The sequence below is a fragment of the Onychostruthus taczanowskii genome, unplaced genomic scaffold (assembly GCF_017590055.1).
Source record: "Onychostruthus taczanowskii isolate IOZ18803 unplaced genomic scaffold, ASM1759005v1 scaffold54, whole genome shotgun sequence".
NCBI lineage: Eukaryota > Metazoa > Chordata > Aves > Passeriformes > Passeridae > Onychostruthus > Onychostruthus taczanowskii.
In genome coordinates, this window is record NW_024503013.1 from 1,490,189 (window position 1) to 1,508,617 (window position 18,429).

The 18,429-nt window shown below is 42.7% G+C and overlaps 1 protein-coding gene across 1 annotated transcript; it reads right to left on the reverse strand.

Annotated features, from left to right (window-relative positions):
* Positions 1–5,427: 5,427 nt before the first annotated feature.
* On the reverse strand, positions 5,428–12,894 carry LOC121342534 (high affinity choline transporter 1-like). The gene is made up of 8 exons (XM_041417054.1): positions 12,717–12,894; positions 11,593–11,706; positions 9,854–10,009; positions 9,224–9,372; positions 8,579–8,722; positions 7,447–7,600; positions 6,378–6,595; positions 5,428–5,949 (listed from the first exon to the last, which is right to left on the reverse strand). Exons 1-8 carry the CDS (start codon positions 12,892–12,894, stop codon positions 5,428–5,430), a joined length of 1,635 nt encoding a protein of 544 aa, XP_041272988.1.
* Between the last annotated feature and the right edge of the window lie 5,535 nt (positions 12,895–18,429).

Sequence of the window (18,429 nt, forward strand, 5' to 3'; positions counted from 1 at the left end):
GTCTTCCCTTTTTTCCCCTCTTTTTTCCCCCTTTTTTGTCTCCATTGCTGTCCATTATAGCACAAGCTTTTTTCATCTCAAATCTTGGGATGCTCCAGGTGCTCAAGCCTGTCTTTCATCTCTGATTTGATCACTAGGATGCAGGATATGTACATTATAGCTTAATCTGATAGGTACAGGTTGGGCGACAAGTAAAATTAAACATGAGTAATAATTACGAAAAGCAATAATTAAGCATTATTAAGTTGGTCTAGTTGAAATGCATTGTTTAAATATTCACACTTCAGTCTTAACCACACTTTTTATGTGGATCACCTAAACAGCTCTCCAATTCATTTGGCCTAAATTTGGTGCAAAGTGTTTACTTTGCCCTGCCCTGTCCACACAACTGCGTCCTCATGGCGTCTGAGCTGCCAGAACCAGAACTCTTTTTTCTACCACTGATTTAGGCTCACTATGGGCTTGCTGAAGCACTGAGCAAGGGCTGCCACAGGGTCTCTCTAGAGAGCCAGACTTGATGATCCTCACTGCAGGCAACCTCCTTATCTGTGCTGGTTCCTGTGCCTGGACACAGCACCTGCAAGGCAGCTGGAATACAGAGCACTGAAGTGAATTGAATCGAGCCCGTCTGGCCTTGCAGAACAGCTGCTGAAGCATGTCAGGCATGTGGTCTTTCAAATAATGACTGTGATTGAGCAATGGTGGTGTAATTGTGGTGTTTCCCCTGGATACAAGTACGGGTAACTCAGGGCAGTCACCGCTCAGACCCTTGCACAGGCACAGTAGGTGGTTTCCCCCTGGAGCACCACACATGGACATCACAACACCTCTTACAGCCTGGGCCTTACACCCCACCTCAGCCTGTGTGTATGGAGGACTTAGGAACTGCTCCCAACACAGCAGAGATGGAAACTTGATTTTTCAGTGCAGGATGGGTAGGTGGCTGCTGGAGGAGTCATCCAGCAGCATCACTGAGAGAAGACTTTCTTCCCTAGTGTTCGAACAGACCCCTTGGGGTCCAGGATACAGAGAGTCTGCTGACGGAGCACCCAGTTTAGATTTAGAAATCCAAATCACACTGTGTTCTTGACTTCTTATTGCTGGAGTTCAAGTGTGGCAAGCAGGGTTCTGAGCAATGTCAGCATTAAGACAGAAGTGGCAGTGATTACCTCAGTGGTACCTGATTGCTCATCTCCAGTAGGGCTGAGAGAAGTAAGGAACAAACAATGTTGCTGGGATTTGTCAGTCTGAACCCTGGGCTGGACATCAGATACCCTAGGGCTACACTGAATGGATTCCTCTTAAAACAGAGGGATAACTTTGAGAAACGCTTCCACTTTCACTGTAGCCTTTTCAGTGATGGCAAATCCACCTCAGCCCTTGCCAACTTGCTCTACTTAATGGACTTTACATTTAAAATGTTGAACCTCATTTTAGTCTTAATTTGTCTAGTTTTAACTTCCAGACACTGGATGTTGTCATAAACCCTGCCTGTGAGGGAAAAAAAAAGAGACAAAGTAGCAGGAGCATGCTCTGGGTAAGATTGATCTCACCTAAATCTCGACATTGCAGTGCATAGCACCACTCAGGCCTTCCTTTGAGGACAGCACAGCCAACAGTTGGTTTTAGGCTGTGATACACTTGATCTGTCTGTAGACACCTGCATTAGAATGTCCATGAGCCCACACTGACCTGCAGCTCGTCTGACCAGCTGAGCACATGATGTGGACTGCTCCTCATTGCCCACCCCGTCACTGGTAAGTGCAGTTCCATAGCACAATGCCAAGGATCACCCTCCTAGAGGTTCTGGTACTGCATGGTAACTTCCTACTTGTAATTACATTTCAAGCCTGCCAGTTAATGTACCTAATGCACATGGCATTGATTTTGTATGGTTCTTCTTTCTTAGTAAAATTTCAGTCTGTTACCATCTCAGATGCTCTAAAGATGAACTGTAAAAATGTCAAAGAAAGACAAGAGAATGGAAGCCTCAAGCTATCTCAGAGGATCCCTCCAGCCAAAGAAACAATAGAGTACTGCTGGATGCTGGTGTTTGCTGCTTTATGTAGAAGCTGTCTAGGCTGAGAAATGTTAATCAAAACTGAAACTGTATAGAGTCATTGTCATGGACACTTCTAAGGGTCAAAGGAGGTAAATCCACATGTGGAGAGGTAAACTGGAAGAAAAAAAAGGGAATATGAACTGGAGGCTGTAACCCATGAACAGAATGGCTTCATAGGAGTTGGGTCATTATCCCCCATGCTGGCAACACCTCAAGGACCTTGAGTCTGCTGGACTGGAACAACTAGGCATTTGGGCATTAAGTACAGGATAAAAGTACTTTTGTATTTATTTTACTTGCAGCTTTATTTTAATTGCTTCCAAAACTTTGTCCGACCTTGATGAATGTTTTCTTTTTAAGCTTGCTGGGGGATGTTCGGAGGAGAGAGTCATATAAGGATGGAAAGTGGTAAGCATTCATGAGAGTTACAGTAATTGTGTTTTCGCCATTTTCCTCTCTTCACACAAAGCAGAGCGCTGTTAGTGGTATGAAATTTAGGGAAGCTTTGCAAGGGCCAAATATGGCTGAGTATGCCAGATAACCCTGGCAGCAAAGCCTCTCATGTTTGAAGTCTCTGTGAGTTTCTGTGGTGACGCTGGGTGGTAACATGGTGGCAGTAGTGACACTCTTCAGCAGTGTTCTTCGCTGCTCTCTCAGGAAGCTGTGGATCTATTGCCTGCCATGCCAAACCTGTTAGCACAGAAAGACTTCAATATCAGACTTTGGGCCTCTGCAGGGTAAAAGCAGGAGAAGTTGAGCACAACAGTGGAAAGGTATCTCCAGATGTAGGCATTTGCCTGTCAGAGCTGCTGTGTGGAATGGATCCTGCAGTGCTGTATCCAGCTCTGGGGTCCCAGCACAGGAAAGACGTGCTGACTGTGTCCAGAGGAAGCCACAAAGATGATCAGAGGGATGGAGCACCTCTCCTGTGGAGACAGTCTGAGACATTTGGTGCTGCTCAGCCTGCAGAAAAGAAAGCTCCATGGAGTCCTCATGGTGGCCTTCAAATATCTTAAGGGGGCTTATAAAAAGGAGGGAAGGGGACTTTTTGTGTAAACAGGTAGTGAGAGGACAAGGGGCAGTATTTTTTAAATGTAAGAGGGTATTTTTTAAATGTAAGAGGGTATTTTTAGATTAAATAATAAATCTTTACTCAAAGGTTGGTGAGGCACAGGAACATGTTGCCCAGGGAAGCTGTGGATGCCCATTCCCTGGATGTGTTCAATGCCAGGTTGAATGGAGCCTTGAGCAACCTCACCTAGTAAGTGGCATCCCTGCCCATGGCAGGGGGCTTGGAACTGGATGAGCTTTGAGGTCTTTTCCAAGCCCTTAACATTCTATGATTCTATGGTGAGGAAGTAGTGTGATAATCTTGGCATGAGGACATTGGGGTTTCACTCCTATCTGGGTCGTGCAGCAGGTCTGTGCCCTGGTTCAAATGCAGCATGTTGGCTTTGATCTGCCCCACACAGGGGGATGGACAGGTCCCCAAACTAGGTCACCCCTAAGTCTCTCAGGGGAGTATGTTTGAATCAGCATCCAGCAACTGTGCTTTAACAAGAGCCTTGTTCTCCTGGCGCTGGGGTAATGATAGCTTTGGTGCCTCCCTTGCATAAGCACAACCTCACACGCTCCCACTCAAATCCCTGCTGTGCGAAAGGCTCCTGTGGGTGACAGCCTAGGGCCATAGTCATTGGCAAAGCTTATGATTTTTAAACCAGTTTTTTTTTCCCTTTTCTAGACACGTTATAATTAATATTTCATGGCAGTCTCTAGAGACACAGGAGAGAATTTCTGGTCTTGGTTTAACAAAGTATATCAACAGGACAGCTGTGCACTGGAAGCATGCCCAGGTGTTCACTAACACTGGCACAAAACATAAGGTTATGTGAAATTTTTCTGAGGAGGAGCAGAATCTCCACCTTGCTGAGGATGGATATTTTAAAAGAGATAAATGATCCCCCACAGGGAGCAGAATCCTCAAAGCCATATCTAGAGTGTAGGGCTGACAGTCTTCCTCCCAAGCCAAGGCAGTTGCCTTGGTACAATTCAGAGTCTTGTGGCTTCTTGCTGAGCTTGCTGCAGTGACCCTGGTAAGATGCTGCACAGCTGATGAGGGAAGTATAAAATGACAGCAATCCGTGAGCCATTACTATGGAATCCTCCTGAATATTTAATTCAGCTCACATCTTAATGATCCATCTCACTGGGGCATGTTCTCAGTCCATCAGACTTCAGGCTAGAGTCCAAAGTTGCTATTTGTCTGGGTTTCTTGTCTTCCAAGCCATTAAGAATTTATGCAAACAAGGTATTGGGGGTTTTTCTGTACTTATCTGTGGCTTGAATCTTTTGGAATCGTGCCTTCAGCATTTTAGGATTTTGTGTCCCTGCAGGAACTTTTAGGATCAGTTTCCAGCACCTTTCTGTCATCACAGTCCTCTGACTTCTCACACAGCAGTCTGTGTATGTCACACACCATCCGGTTGCTGTGCTAGGGTAAAACCTTGGTACAAGTGGTTTAACAGATTTTAGACAAAATTCAGGTTTAAATTTAACAGGTTTTAGACAAAATTCCAATAGTCTCTCGGGCACTTCTATTTTCCTATCTGTTTTTTGTTAAATAGTGGCTATGTAAATGTTTCTTAGTGAATAATTAAGGGCTGATTCATTACCTTGCTTACCATCACTGCCCTACCAAGTTTTATAGAGGGGATGTCTCACACATTTCCAGGCTGAGGGATCCACTGGCAGACACTGCAGTAGGGAGAGATGTGCAAAACTTTTGCAGTATGAAGGAAAGCTTTGTAAAGCATATAAGGAATGGTGCAGAACTGATATTACTGCTGCACTGCTGTGGCAGTTGCACTGCTTTCAGTAATTTGTGTTTTCAGGGTATTGATGTGCTCCCCAAGGATGATTATGCTAAACCCCTTGCTGTGTAATGGAAACAGGTCTGCTCACCTTTTTTTTTTTTTTTTTTTTTTTTTAAATCAAGAATACCCAATCTATCAGACCTTAATTAGTCTTCCTTTTGGCTAGAAAAGTAGGTGACTTGGGAACACCCAAAGTGTTGAAGCAGGATTATAGCTTTGCTTTCACGTGGAATACCAGGGGCACCTCAAAGCAACCACTGCTGGGGCCTAAGGTGTCCCATGGTCACCACCACAAGATTGTTCTCCATCACCATGTGACTTTAATCACTGCTGACTTCAAACTCACATATTCTCCTTGGATGAACAGAATGCCTCTTTATTTCTTTGTGAGAAATTTAAATAAATCATTAGTGGAGAAGGCAAAGATTGATGCTGTCTGTGCCATGCTGTAACTGCTGAACACACCATGGCCTTTCAAATGAAACCCGACATTTAATCGTGGTTCTCTTCTAGTGCAGTGGTTGGCAAATGCTCCTGTTTCTCCACCTGCTGCAAGGGGATGAGGGCAGCGGTTCCCCCTGTGATATTGCAAACATCCCAGCTGCGAGGGAGGAGGTTGTTCTGAAACAAAGCCTTGGCCAGGTGTGAAACAGCAAGGATTGTGCCCAAGGTAAGAAGCACAGTGAATGTTTTAAAGGGGAAGAGCTGGCTGTAGGTCCCATTCACCAGGGAGCAGGCTGGGTAGTGGATGACAGGGGGGATGCTCAGGGCAGGCTCCCCTGCCAGTAGCCTCAGCAGGAGCCCAACCAAGAAGCCAGCAGCTGATCCGTAGGTGTTTGTGCTGGGTACAAAGAGTGCACAGCAGAGCTGGGGGAAGAGGAGGGCGTACACCAGCTCCCCACTGAGGAACCAGAGGTCGTAGACAGAGCTGGAGTAAAAAGCCAGACCAGCAGCCCCGGCCCCAAACACCAACATTGAGGTCCTCATGGCCCACAGCACCTCTGTCTCTGAAGCCTGTAAAGCAGAGATTGCAGCATTAGAGACAGTGTTTTCTGGCAGGATGGCCAGCACTGCCCTGGCCTGGGCTGGTTCTCCCCAAGCCCTTGATGCTTTCAGGCATCACTTGCTACCAGCAGCCAGGCAAGGCAGGTACCCCGGAGGGGCCCTCTGATTTTAAGGGTCATGGCTTTATGCTGTTTCCATTAATACCTTAGTCCAAATTTTACACTAGTCTTGTTAGAATGAGCAAAGCTCATCAGTATGGGTATTGGTACCCCTGCCAAGGATATGAACATTCCTGGCTTATGTTTGGAGCTCTGTCTCCAGACACCAGTTCAGCAGCTGAAGGACACACACCTCCGGTCAGAGACTGGTTTAGAAATAGCCTTGAAACAAGACTTTCTTTCCTGACACCAAAACTACTGAATGCTGCAACCAAGTACCTTTTTCCTCAGGATTTTCCTGTAGATATTGTGAGCGAACATGGAGCCAGTGGAGAGAAGAGCTGAATCTGCAGAAGACATTGCAGCAGCAGCGATGGCTCCCAAACTAGTAATGGAGATATATGCTGGGCAGAGATGTTGTAAAACAAGTGGTAGGATCATCGCTGACTCTCCTCTCTCAAATGGACTTGGAAGACCATAGCTTGTCTGATTCCAGTCTTTAAAACAAAACAAGGAAAGGTCACAACAAATCCTTCGTGAACATTTCTGCTGGCTTTGAAATTGCCTTTTCACAGGGGCAAGTCACGGAAGGGCTAAGAACTGAGATCCACTCAGTATTTTAGGACTTAGATTGATTTTTTTTGGGTTCTTTTGTGATTCCCCTTAGCATGCTGCAGCTCCCACTAGATCAAAAATTTCCCTTTTCCTCAGCAGCATCTATAGGAATGGGTGTGCTTTGTGTGATTCCAGAGTTGAATCAATTAAAGGTCAACCTCTAGACACTGCTCATCGGATGAAGTCATGACTTCAGCTGATTTCCTTAAATGTTCAGTGATCTGGCTGCCCTTTAACCCTTGCTCACAGCCAACACAGGACTGATTCCCTGCATGGAGACTGTGAGTTTACAGGACTGAACTTCTTGATTCCTTCAAGCAAGAGCCTTATTAACAATCTGTAGTAATACTGCTGTGTCTTACATGTCTAATGCATGAACAGAAGGAAGCATAAAATTTCTTCTAAAATAGGATTATATGGTTATTATAAGGTTTTAGAGAGTTTGCCTTCATCTTTCCTCAACACAAATTCTGGGAAAAGTCATTTCATCATAAGGAAATAGCTTTAAACAGGTCTTGGGGCTGTTTAAACATCTGTAAGTAGTTGTACAGTGTACCTCAGAGGGTTCCACATTTTCTGGACAGATCACCTATCTTGGTGTCGAGGACCATGGGACGGGGTAATTTGAAGTCTCTGTCAGGACTTCTTTGGATCCTGTTTTAATCACCTTTGCTAAAACCACGTTGGTTACTCAGGGACAAATGAGTTTTACCTGTTAAAACAAATGTTTTACCTGTTGATGCTGCGACTGCCCCAATGAGCACCGGGGGGATGGCCATTGCGAAGCACCCGAGTCCAGAGAGGTAGGAGATGAGCCTTGCCTGTCCTGTCGAGGCAGCAGAGAGCATCCTTTGGAAGTAAGTCTGCCACGGGATGCTCCCAAACACCTGAAACATTCATCGGTTACCAGTGGTACTCACCAAGGTGCTGTAGAGCATCATCCGTAATAAATTATAATTTCAAATAATCAAATTCTCATTTCACGTGCATAAATGTTGCCCAGCTCTGACTCTTGAGGATAATATTTCTGATAGTTGAGAATTCCCTGTTGCCTTTGTTTTCATGCATTTCACATTGGATGTGAAATTTTAATGAAAACAGGTTAATGGTTTGGCAGATGGAGAAAGCTGAAAAATGGTTGTTTGGCATTGTGAATCAGGCACAGAGGAAGTGAAAGGGAAGTGTTTCAGGAATGTAGCTTTTGTAAATAAATCTACCCAAACTTAGCTATTCAGCTTTTAAAACAAAAAGTAAAACCATTATTTTCCCTTTCTTAGTAAACAAAATGAATCAGATAAAATCTGAAGATTCTGTCTTCACCAAACAAACTTCTAGGTGTCCCTATTATGTGTTTAGTAAGAGCAGAACAAGCTCCTGGAGTCTTGGCTATATTGGTAACTCAAAAGTTGTGTTGTGCAGTGGAGCCAATTGCACTGTGCTTGCTGATGACCTGCAGTCATGTCATTTTATTATTTTTTTTCAAATAGAGGGAATTTTGCATATTTATGTTAAAAGCAATATATTGAGGCTGCAAGACCAGCATCTCAAAAGGTAGGAAATTACTCATTTAGGTGCCAGGAGAGGAACTGGCTGCCTGGATGGTCTTACCCAAGAGGTATGTTCCTCCATGTGGGTAAAGGATGGAGTGTCCCTACTGCTTCTTTTCATCCCACAGCTGAGCCCTGGGTCTCCCCAGTCCATTTAGGTTGCTGCAGGGCGTGCTGAGGGACAGTTTTACACCTCTAGCCCGTGTCAACTGGCCATTCAGTACAGGGCTCCTGGCTGGTAGGACTCACAAGCTTTCCAGACAGAAAGTCCCCACACAATTCCTCCTCCCAACTACTTGTCCAAGAAATACTCCATACCAAGTAGAAGAAGTCATCCAGCCACCTTCCAAGATACTGTTTTTCTATCTTCCCAATCCAAGGGTCTTGGTAAGATTGATGGATTGCAGTGTAATAAATACTTTCTGTTGCAGAATTCACCAGGGCAAAGGGGATACAGATCCACTAGGATAGAAATGGAAGTTGTTAACCATTTTCCCAGTGTCCTTGTTCTTGGAGAACAGATACCTAAGTTAAGGTAGATGTAGAATGTTGAGCCTAGACTTAGAGTCTTCCTTTCTCCCCCTTTTACATCTACATCTATCTCTGAATCTACATGTTTCTGGTTCATGGCATGATCAAGTTCATGAGTCTGTAATTCAGGTTAACTGGTACTTTCTGTAGACAGATCTCTCTCCATTCAAGATGGTTCTAGATAGGTTCTGCAAACTTCACTTTTGTGCAGACCTTTTTGTGTTCACCCAGCAAGGCCAGTGGCTTGTGTGAGCACTGTCTGAAATGCATAAGGTACAAAGACTTATAAAGACTGTAAATTTTTTTAGCAAATATCCTCCTAAAGGGGAACTGTAGGTCAAGGAAGTTATTTTTCATCTTAGACATGCTGAAAAGAAGAGCAGGACTTTTCCCTTTAGTTAGAAAACTACCAAAGAAATGCACAGCACTTGCCAGGCTGAGGGTAATGAAAACCATCTGGATGACATCAGTGTAGGCAACAGAGTAGAGGCCTCCCAGCAGAGTGTAAAGTATAACAGTACAGGCAGAGATGGTGATAGCCAAAGAGCCTCCAATATCCAAGATGACCCTCATTGTTGCTCCTGCAGACAAGGACAGCAGTCAAGTATTTTAAGACAGATTTCATATGTGCAGAATACAGGATAAATAAGGATATGTTATTCCCCTGGTGCCATTACAACACATTGTATGAAAAATGCAGTCTACACAGAGCGTGCACAGTGGGAGCTTGAGAGAGCCCATGATTCCTTCCTGCTCTTGCTGCTTCACCTTGCTGCATGGCCATTGCCAAAGCACTTTGCCTTTTTACATCTGCTCTCCTACAGGCAAGAGGAAGGTACAAACTCACATTGGAAGAGTTCTCTATTATAATATAATGAATACATAGTACTATTTGTTTTAAATCTGAAAATATATTTTATAGAAATGAGAAATGCTTGTTCCTCTCACAAAAGGAGACATAAAGCACAGCTTTCTACAATTCCCAAAGGTGTACTACACTCTGTCAGTCCTTTAAGACCTGTCATGACCTTTAAGAAATATAACAGGAAAGCAAGTATTTACCCAGGGATGCCAGGATGGCTGCAAACCAGAACACCTCTCCTAGCAGTGGTGGAATGAAGAGTAAGGTTCCCATCATGTTCCCATAAGTTTCTTGAAGGGGGTCCATCACAGTCACGTAATTCTTTGATCTCATTGGATTTACAAAGAAGAAACCACCTATCAGAAAGAAATTACATTTTGGTAGAATTTTGCATATTTTATATTTCAGGAAAAAAAGAGGTAAGAGTAATATGGCACATGTGTATCAGACCCACTTAGTGAATTTGTACATAATGGACCCTAAAGAATGATGCAGTTAACCAGACACCAGGGTTTAAATTCACTTGCTAAATGTAGGGTTTCATCCATTCTAGAGGTGCCATCTTATAAAGGATATCTGCTTACAGCTTATATATATGACTGTCCACTTTTGGCACACCTAGATCTTTCTGAAGTGGCTATTGGAGGTCACCCCCTGTGGCACCCCAAATGGCACAAAATACCTGTGTGACTGTAACAGGAATTTAGCTCAGTGGATACCCCGATATAATTTCCTCTGCATTCTCAAAGACCTACCAATCCGAGACATAAAGTTTTCTGAAAAGCATCCCACGGAACATGACAATAGACAAAGTGAGGCATTGAAATCTCATATTTGGCTAAAAAGAAGGCAAATTTTTGTCCTTGGTCATGTGATGCAACCTGTTAATGTGTGGTCCTTTTCTGATTACATTTTTCGTTTTGGTGGCTTCATTGTCTCTTCACAGAAACTATATTGTTTTAATCTGCACACTGAGCGGAGTCCCACCCACCTTCATCTAAATATTGGACCTCAGATGTGCAGCCATCTCATTAAAACCAAAGGATACGTATTGTGTCTAACCCTGAAGCCAGCAGGACTGCTTGTTTGGGCACTACTGACCTGAGCAAAGATTGCAGGATCAGACCTGCACTCCTCAGTTTCATTAGTAGGAATTACTCACATAAGCAGTCCTGGCAATGTATTTCCAAGCTTGATTCATATTCACGTCAGTTGGACTCTTTTCTTTGACTTGAGAATAAAGGTTATTGTTCTTTTAGAAATTCCTGTGTAAGGTCTGCACAGGTCTCCTTGCTTTCATCATCCTGTGTCCCTAGAGAGTTATAGTATAACAAAATGTGGCCTGAAAGCAACTTTGGTCTTGGCAAGAGAGCTGAACCTCAGCATGAGTCCAGTAATTCTCAGAGTTAGAAATGTCAACTCAGGTATAGAACATTGCATACTTAGCTTAGTTTAAAAAAAAAAAAAAAAAAAAAAGACTAGCTACAAAGTGGAATAAGCTGGATGCATAACATATTCATCCTGAGACGAGACTACTCAGAAGAATGCATTTTAGTGGAAAAATCAAGATACTATTATTTCATCATTCAGAAATTCCAAGGAAAAAATTACATACCAATACTCTCAATAGTCTGTGAATTAGAAACCATGTGAAAAAAGCAATATGCACAAAAAGCAATAGACACATTCTTCTGAATCCTCAGATTAGATTTTTGTCCCATAAATTACTACAAGCAGGCAAAACTCTACACTAGCTCCAGGTTACCCTAACTTATGTTTCAGTTCAGAGGACAGCATTATAAATGCTTATTCTTGATATATGGGAGACTGAAAAAACAAAATCACATTTAAAATGTACTCCATATTCTGTTACATATCTTAATATACTCCTATGATATATTTTTAAAGCCTATGTGTCCTAACCACATGAATTATTTACCAATAACAAGGGACAAGGCAAATCCCACAGGTGCCTGGACCCACAGTAATCCTTTTGAAGGCAGGTAGACAATTTCAGCTGTGCTGTTGATATATGCTCCTCCAACCCAGGTAGCTGTAATCATGGAAGATGAAAGGTCAGAACTGAGAGACACATTCTCAACTAGCCCTGCAAAACACTCTGAGAACTTGTAAACATTTTTCTCATACAAATATTTCATCAGACCTCTATTTTCTTTGCCAAGTTTCCTGCCATACAGAGATGTGCTGACTGTAGGTAATATTAGGTAGTATTAGAATCTCACTCTAAATAATTTTCCAGCTTCAAGAATGAATATTTGTGTGTGCATGGAAAAGCTCAATGTTTAAACATTTAAAGGCAATTTGAATATAGTAATTTTTAATTACATTTTTTTTCTCAGAGGAAGACTTTTGCTAGAGGAAACGGAATTGCCTTTGTCGAATTGCCCTCCTTCAAGAGCATCACTTACAGGGTCTAAGAAAATACACATTAGGGAAACAAACACAAACAGGCAATGCAGTCAGATAACAAACCTACAACAACGATTTAAGTGTCTTAGCCATGCAAATGCCACTGGGGGATGTCTTTACAAAAAACAGGTCAGGGAAGCAAATTTCAGATTATGCCAGGCAGCAAGGAGAGAAAAGGGAAATTGAGGGAAACTCTCTCTTTAACAGAGGGACCAAAGCTCACCATGAGTGACAATTTATTTCACACAGAACTGGACTTTTCTGTGAGTAAAATTCTTCTGTTATGTTGGATAACAGAAACTGGTTCCCGGTTAAGACCACAGTCCTCCTTAATGAAAAGTGTTGTATTCTTTTGTCACTCTTAAATGAAGCTCTTAACTCTTAACTAAACTCTTAAATGAATCTCTTTAATTTAAGAGAATATACATAAACATTAGGTTCTGCTCAGTGTGAAGAGGTTTGTAAGAATCCATCCCAAAATGATTCATGAAACCATACTCCTTTAAAGTCACACTTAGGCAAAATCTACCCTGACATTAAAGGACTTCACTTCCTTTGAAAGAAAAGTCACCTAGATCTAAGCAATACATGCGTTTTAAGAAGAAGTTTTAAAAGTCTTTTAAGAAAGCTTACCTGTTGCAGTAAACAATCCAATGAAAACATGTATATTCCTGCCTCCAACCATGGCCATCTCTGTTGGGCTCCTGTTCTGCTGATCCTTTCTGCTTTTCCAAGAAGCCCAAATTCCAGTAGCTAAAGTTAATGCAAAAAATCCACTCAGAGATACTAAGCCTGGTATATTTAGAGCCATTTTCTGTTGCTCAATTTAGGTTATAGAGAGGAATAAAGGCGTGATGATAATGTTCTTTGATCAAGTACACGATCAGAAAAAATCAGTGGAAAGAGTGGTGCCTTGTAAAGAAACTGCTGAGCGTTTGATGGACTTTGCAACAAAAGAAGCAGTATGAAATGGAGTGAAAAACCCAAAAGTCTGGAGAACCAGATGCAGGATCTCAGTCTTCGGAAAAATACTGGCAATTCTGCAGCCTTCCCCCTTCTCCAGTAGATATCCAATCTTACTTTTGTGAGGAGAAAAGATTAAGAGCACAGGAATTAGTGCTGACATTCCAAATGGAACACTGATGTGTGGGGTATTACCAGATTGGCTTAAAGTAGGGGAAATGTTATATTTTGGCTGATATGAAATAGTATGAAGATAATCCATATTTCTCTGGGTTCTAGGCACAAGGCTAAAGCAGAAGATAGGGCTAAGAATTTGTCTGTTTAAAGCTGACTAGACTAAACTCTCAGCAGTGATCAAAATAAACGTAGGAAACAGTAAAAAAAGATTTGCCATTGACCAATGAAAGGTGATACATGATGATACTCGAAGCAATCATTGGAAAGTGGTAACAAAGCAAGGTGGTGTTGGACTCTTCAGTGAAACTATAGGAATGATACAGACTTTTAAACTTTGTGAAGTTCTCTGCAAACAGAAATAATTCTGGGGAAAAACCTCATATATGCATTATGGAATTAAGTTGGCTACATATATTGTACATTTACTGTAGAGTTGCCACACCAATATCTTTTTAGTTGCTCTGTCAGTCTTTACCATCTCTCCATTTGTGGCTCTTTATAACCAATTCTATGTAAAAACTGCCTGTTTTAGGGTACATATATGGCTTTCCTGGATACCTTTGTTCATCTGTGGAGTGGGTAGCTCATTTCCACAGTGAAATCTCCGATTTCTTCTCAGATGCACTCTGAGTGAAAGGCCAAATCTTTAGGAAGGTTTTCTGCAGTGTGCCCGCTCCTGCAGACAGACGGGAATGGCTGTGCATGGAAGTGACAGTGGCATAGGCTAAGCATATCCTGTTGGCAGGACGTGGTAGGAACACACAGGCACATAGGTGATGGCTGTGAGAAGAAAAGGGGAGAAGTGCAGGAACTCTGTGTTGTCTGTGACACCACTCTGTACAAGGGGAAATAAAGGTTTTGGTAAGATATGCAGCAATCTGGTGGGAAGACTCTATAATTAGTGTTTAAAAAGAAGTGAAAATTAAAAAGAGATGAAAATGCCTGACAATCAGATGATTACTTAACCTACCTTAGGAGAAATATTCCTTTATATTTATAATCAAATGCTATTTTCACTGAGTAATGACTTTTAAATTTGACGCAATTATTTTAAGTACAAAAAGGGATAGTGTGCAATTTAAATGCACATTTTTGGGGTGGTAATTAGAAACACTCCCACCTTAAATGAAGCTGTTGCAAGGTCCTAGAAACTGCAGCTCCATTGCCAGTGGCAGTGAAGCCATTGATTTCTCTAGTTTGCCCTCCTTGCTCAAAATGTTCCACAAATGTTCCACAAACTTTTAAAACAGTGTACACATACTAAGTTTTTTTCTATGAACAAATGTTTTGTAGCATATTTTGTAGGCAGAAACAGGGAAGGGTTGAAGGTGCACATGGCTGAGGGTGAATGCAGCCAGGTCTCAGCCTGCTTTGCAATCAGACGCTCCTGGGAGGACATACCTGACCTTGCACCCTTCATGTGAGGGTCAACTAAATTCAACATGCCCAAAGCAAGATTTGAATTTGTTCTTTGACACCTGCAGAGAATGTCTGGACTGACCCTGCTTTTTTTCATCTCTTGGGAAAAAAATAAAAAAAATTGCCAGACATAAAATTCTCCAGAGAAACTCCATATAAAGACCCAGAGGGATGGAGGGCAGATGTGGTCAGACACAATGTAAGTGAAAACATGACATAATGGGATGAAGGCAACTTAGAGAAAGAGGATGTGTAAGGTAGTTCATCTGAATCTGAGTGTTTTTGCTGATATACAGGGCAAGGAAGAAGGACTGTAAAAATACAAGCTTGTAACAAGAAGACCAGTTCCTCTCTGAATCTGTTATTGTACTCTTTCGCCATTAAATGACTCTCAGCTAAAGCATCTATTTTAAGAGGGGAAAAAAAAAAAAAAGAAATCTCACCAAGAAAGAGATTTTTGAGGTGGGTTTCACTCCCTGCTCATGATGGAGGGCTGCAGCTTTGGGTGCCAGCTGCTGTGCTGCTCATGTCCAGCTCCTGCAGTAACCCATGGGGAGAAATCTTAGTGGGGGATTGACTGACCCGTTTCTAGTCTTGTGAGGCAGGACAGAGTGAGGACAGGTCTCAGACTGAACTCAGGGTTGCTTCTAAGAGCAGTGTCACTGTAGCCAGTAGATGTTTCAGAGCCTGATTCGAATGCTCACATAGAGGTGGCTGGTGTCACCTGAGATGCTATAAAACCTCTGAGATGTCCACTTGGCCAAGCAGAGGTTACAGTCCATGTTGGAGGCACCTTGCCCTCCTGGAATAGCAGCCAAGACACTCTGGTGTATCTCCAATGGTTCTGAGCTTGGAGGATACAAGTCCTTTCCAGTACCTGAAGGGAATACAGGAAAGCTAAGGAGTGACTTTTTAAAAGGGCATGTAGTGACAGGACAAGGAGTAATGACTTTAAACTGAAACAAGGTAGGTTTAGATTAGACATCACAAAGAAATTCTTTACTGTGAGGGTAGTGGGGCACTGGCACAGGTTGCCCAGAGAAGTTGTGGGCGCTGCACCCCTGGAAGTGCTTCAAGGCTGTGTTAGAGAGGGCTCTGAGCAACCCAGTCTGGTGGAAGGTGTCCCTGGTCATGCCAGGGGGTTGGAACTAGATGATTGTAAAGTCCCTTCTAACTCAAACCATTCTATGACTCCACAATACTCAGCTGACCTCTTAAATCTTACACCTCATTAGTTGACTTTGATGGAACAGACTCTGACATGGGCTGCTGATAAGAAGAGAGAAAGTAGAGAAGTGCTGTGTACCAGTGAAGTACTATGTATTGTAGAAATTATCTGCACTGTAGTGAGCACTTACAGCTTTGTAAGTGTAAGCACTGCAGTGAGCTACTCAGCTCTGAAGCTGAAGAAAAAAAAAGATGGACAAAGCAGTGGCCTTTGTGCCTGAGACTGTGCCTTTGCTCTTCCTTTCTGGGTAAAATGTGCTACATTATTGCTGATGGCTCTCTGTGGCCCATGGGCTCAGGACAAAAGGGGTGCTTCCAGGTGAGAGAGGTCCTACAGGGAAGGGCATTTCTGAAGGGTGGCTGCCACTCCTCTGGAAAGGGACAAGCCCAAAGAGCTGGTGCTCTGTAGGAGATTAAATAAGGCACACTGAGAGTCTGGAAAGGCTTGGGTTTTTTTAATTCCCGTTGGGATTTTTAAAGTTTGTTTGCACAGAAGAGTTCACCTGGGAGCAGAGGCACAGTACTGGGACTGGGGCAGTAGAGCAGAGGCCATGGCACTCTGAGGTCTGCAAGGATCAACCTGTCACTGGTTTACTTTGCTCTGCAAGCCAAAAAAATCGAGAACATCGAGTGGTGAGGCCTGAGGCATCTAAGCCATTTGCATCAAAATGAACTGACGGGTCCTCTTGAAATGAGAGGGTATGAACTAGTATGCGGTGTCCAGTCCAGCCCAGGTATTTAGATTGTGTCCTTGATCCTGACAGCTGAAACATGGGGCTGTTGGTCTCCAAACATTTACATTTTTCAGATGATGTCCTTGGTCTAAATTTTTATTCTTATCCCAAGTTAGTCCTAATTGCAAGTGGCTGATCTCCTGTGTGAGTTTCAATGGCAGGACAGAGAGGGATAATTTGATGCAAACCCAACACATTTCAGTCCTTCAATCAGAGCCTGTATAGTGTGATTGCACAGGGAATTAGTATCAAAATTACACAAATACTTTTGTATTTATGTCTGGGTAATTTTTGACTATTAATTATTTAAAGTTGATAGATACAGAAAAAGATAGATAGATAGATAGATAGATAGATGATAGATAATGAATATAGAGAAAAGTTAGATATAGAAAAATAAGTTCCTTAGTTTTACTAAGTTCTTGATGTATACAATACAAAAATCAAAGGACAAAATTTATGGACAAAATTGCTCTTTTCCTTTGCTATGAGATTTCCCTGAAAAAATTGTTTCCATTTTGAAAAAAAAAAAAAAAACAACTCAAGCCAAAAATTTAAAATCTGTAGTAATCCTAATTCTGAAGCATAATATCTTCAGTCAAGCCAACTCCCTGTTCAAATCAAAGTTTTTATTATATTTAGCATTATGCAGACATTTTCTTTTGAAGCCTTGCTCACCAGAAGAGCTTGGGTTCACAGGTCTCCTTGCAGTGCTTGAAATGAGAAGCTGCCCCTGTTGCAATGTGCTGGCTGGCTCCTGGAGAAGGCTCTGGTGTCACGTCTGAGAGCACGGGCTTTGACTCATGTAAAAGGTGATTTGGGGGATCCAAAAAAACATGAGCTGAAGTAATTTAATCTAGTTTTAGTCACCTTTATGTATTTTCACTAAATGAATTTTTAGCATCCTTGTGTTTGCAAGAGACAGCTGTTTTCTTTAGTCAGCCACACCTTCATGTTGTTATCTCCAGATGAGACTCTTGGATCTCTGGACATCTGTGCCTGGGCTCTTTGCTGCACTTCAAAAGGCTCCAGATGTTCCTGTCCATGGTGGACAACTGAACCTTGCTCAGAAAGACAATGCCTCCACTTGCCTTAGGCATCTCTTTCAGTGTGGGCTGGGGGAAGGCTGCCTCTCCCCATGGCCTGTGTATCTTGATGCCTACTCTAGAAGAGACTTCCTCATGGTGATTCAAGTCAGATGATTTAACTCTGCTTTCCCATTTATCTTCCTAGTGGAGGTAGTTTGAACTCACAAGTCCTTCAGACCACACAAATCAAGCCAGAAAATAAGTTCAGAATAGCAATATTTAATATTTACATATATCAGTGAGGCCAGTGGTCACACAGTTAGCAGACAGAGGGTGTTCTCAGGAGCACACAGACATCCCCAGGGCAGGACAGCCTGGAACAAGCAGATGGCAGCAGCACAGTGCACTTATTTTTCTGTGCTGGAGGTGTGCCAGTGGCTGTCTCTTCCTCTCCTGGTTCTAGCACAGCCAAAGTTGGCTTTATCCCAGAGGTGAGAGTCAGAGAGTCAAAACTAAGGGATGAGGAAGGGCAGGTATTTAGGGACGATGTTCATAGAGCCTCTGTGCCGATGAAGGAGCCTCTCTCCAGCTGACTACATGCAAATATCCTTCTTTCCCACTGCCTCTTTAACTTTTTTCCTGATTTGCTGCCTGCTGTAAGTGGTTGCACTGTCCACGCTTCACTGCTGGCAAAGAACATGAGCTTTTTAAGCCACCTGGCAGGTTTGGGTGCACCTAGTGATGGATTGCGAATTTCAACAAGTCTTATGCTTTCTTCTTTACAGAAGTTGCATTTGA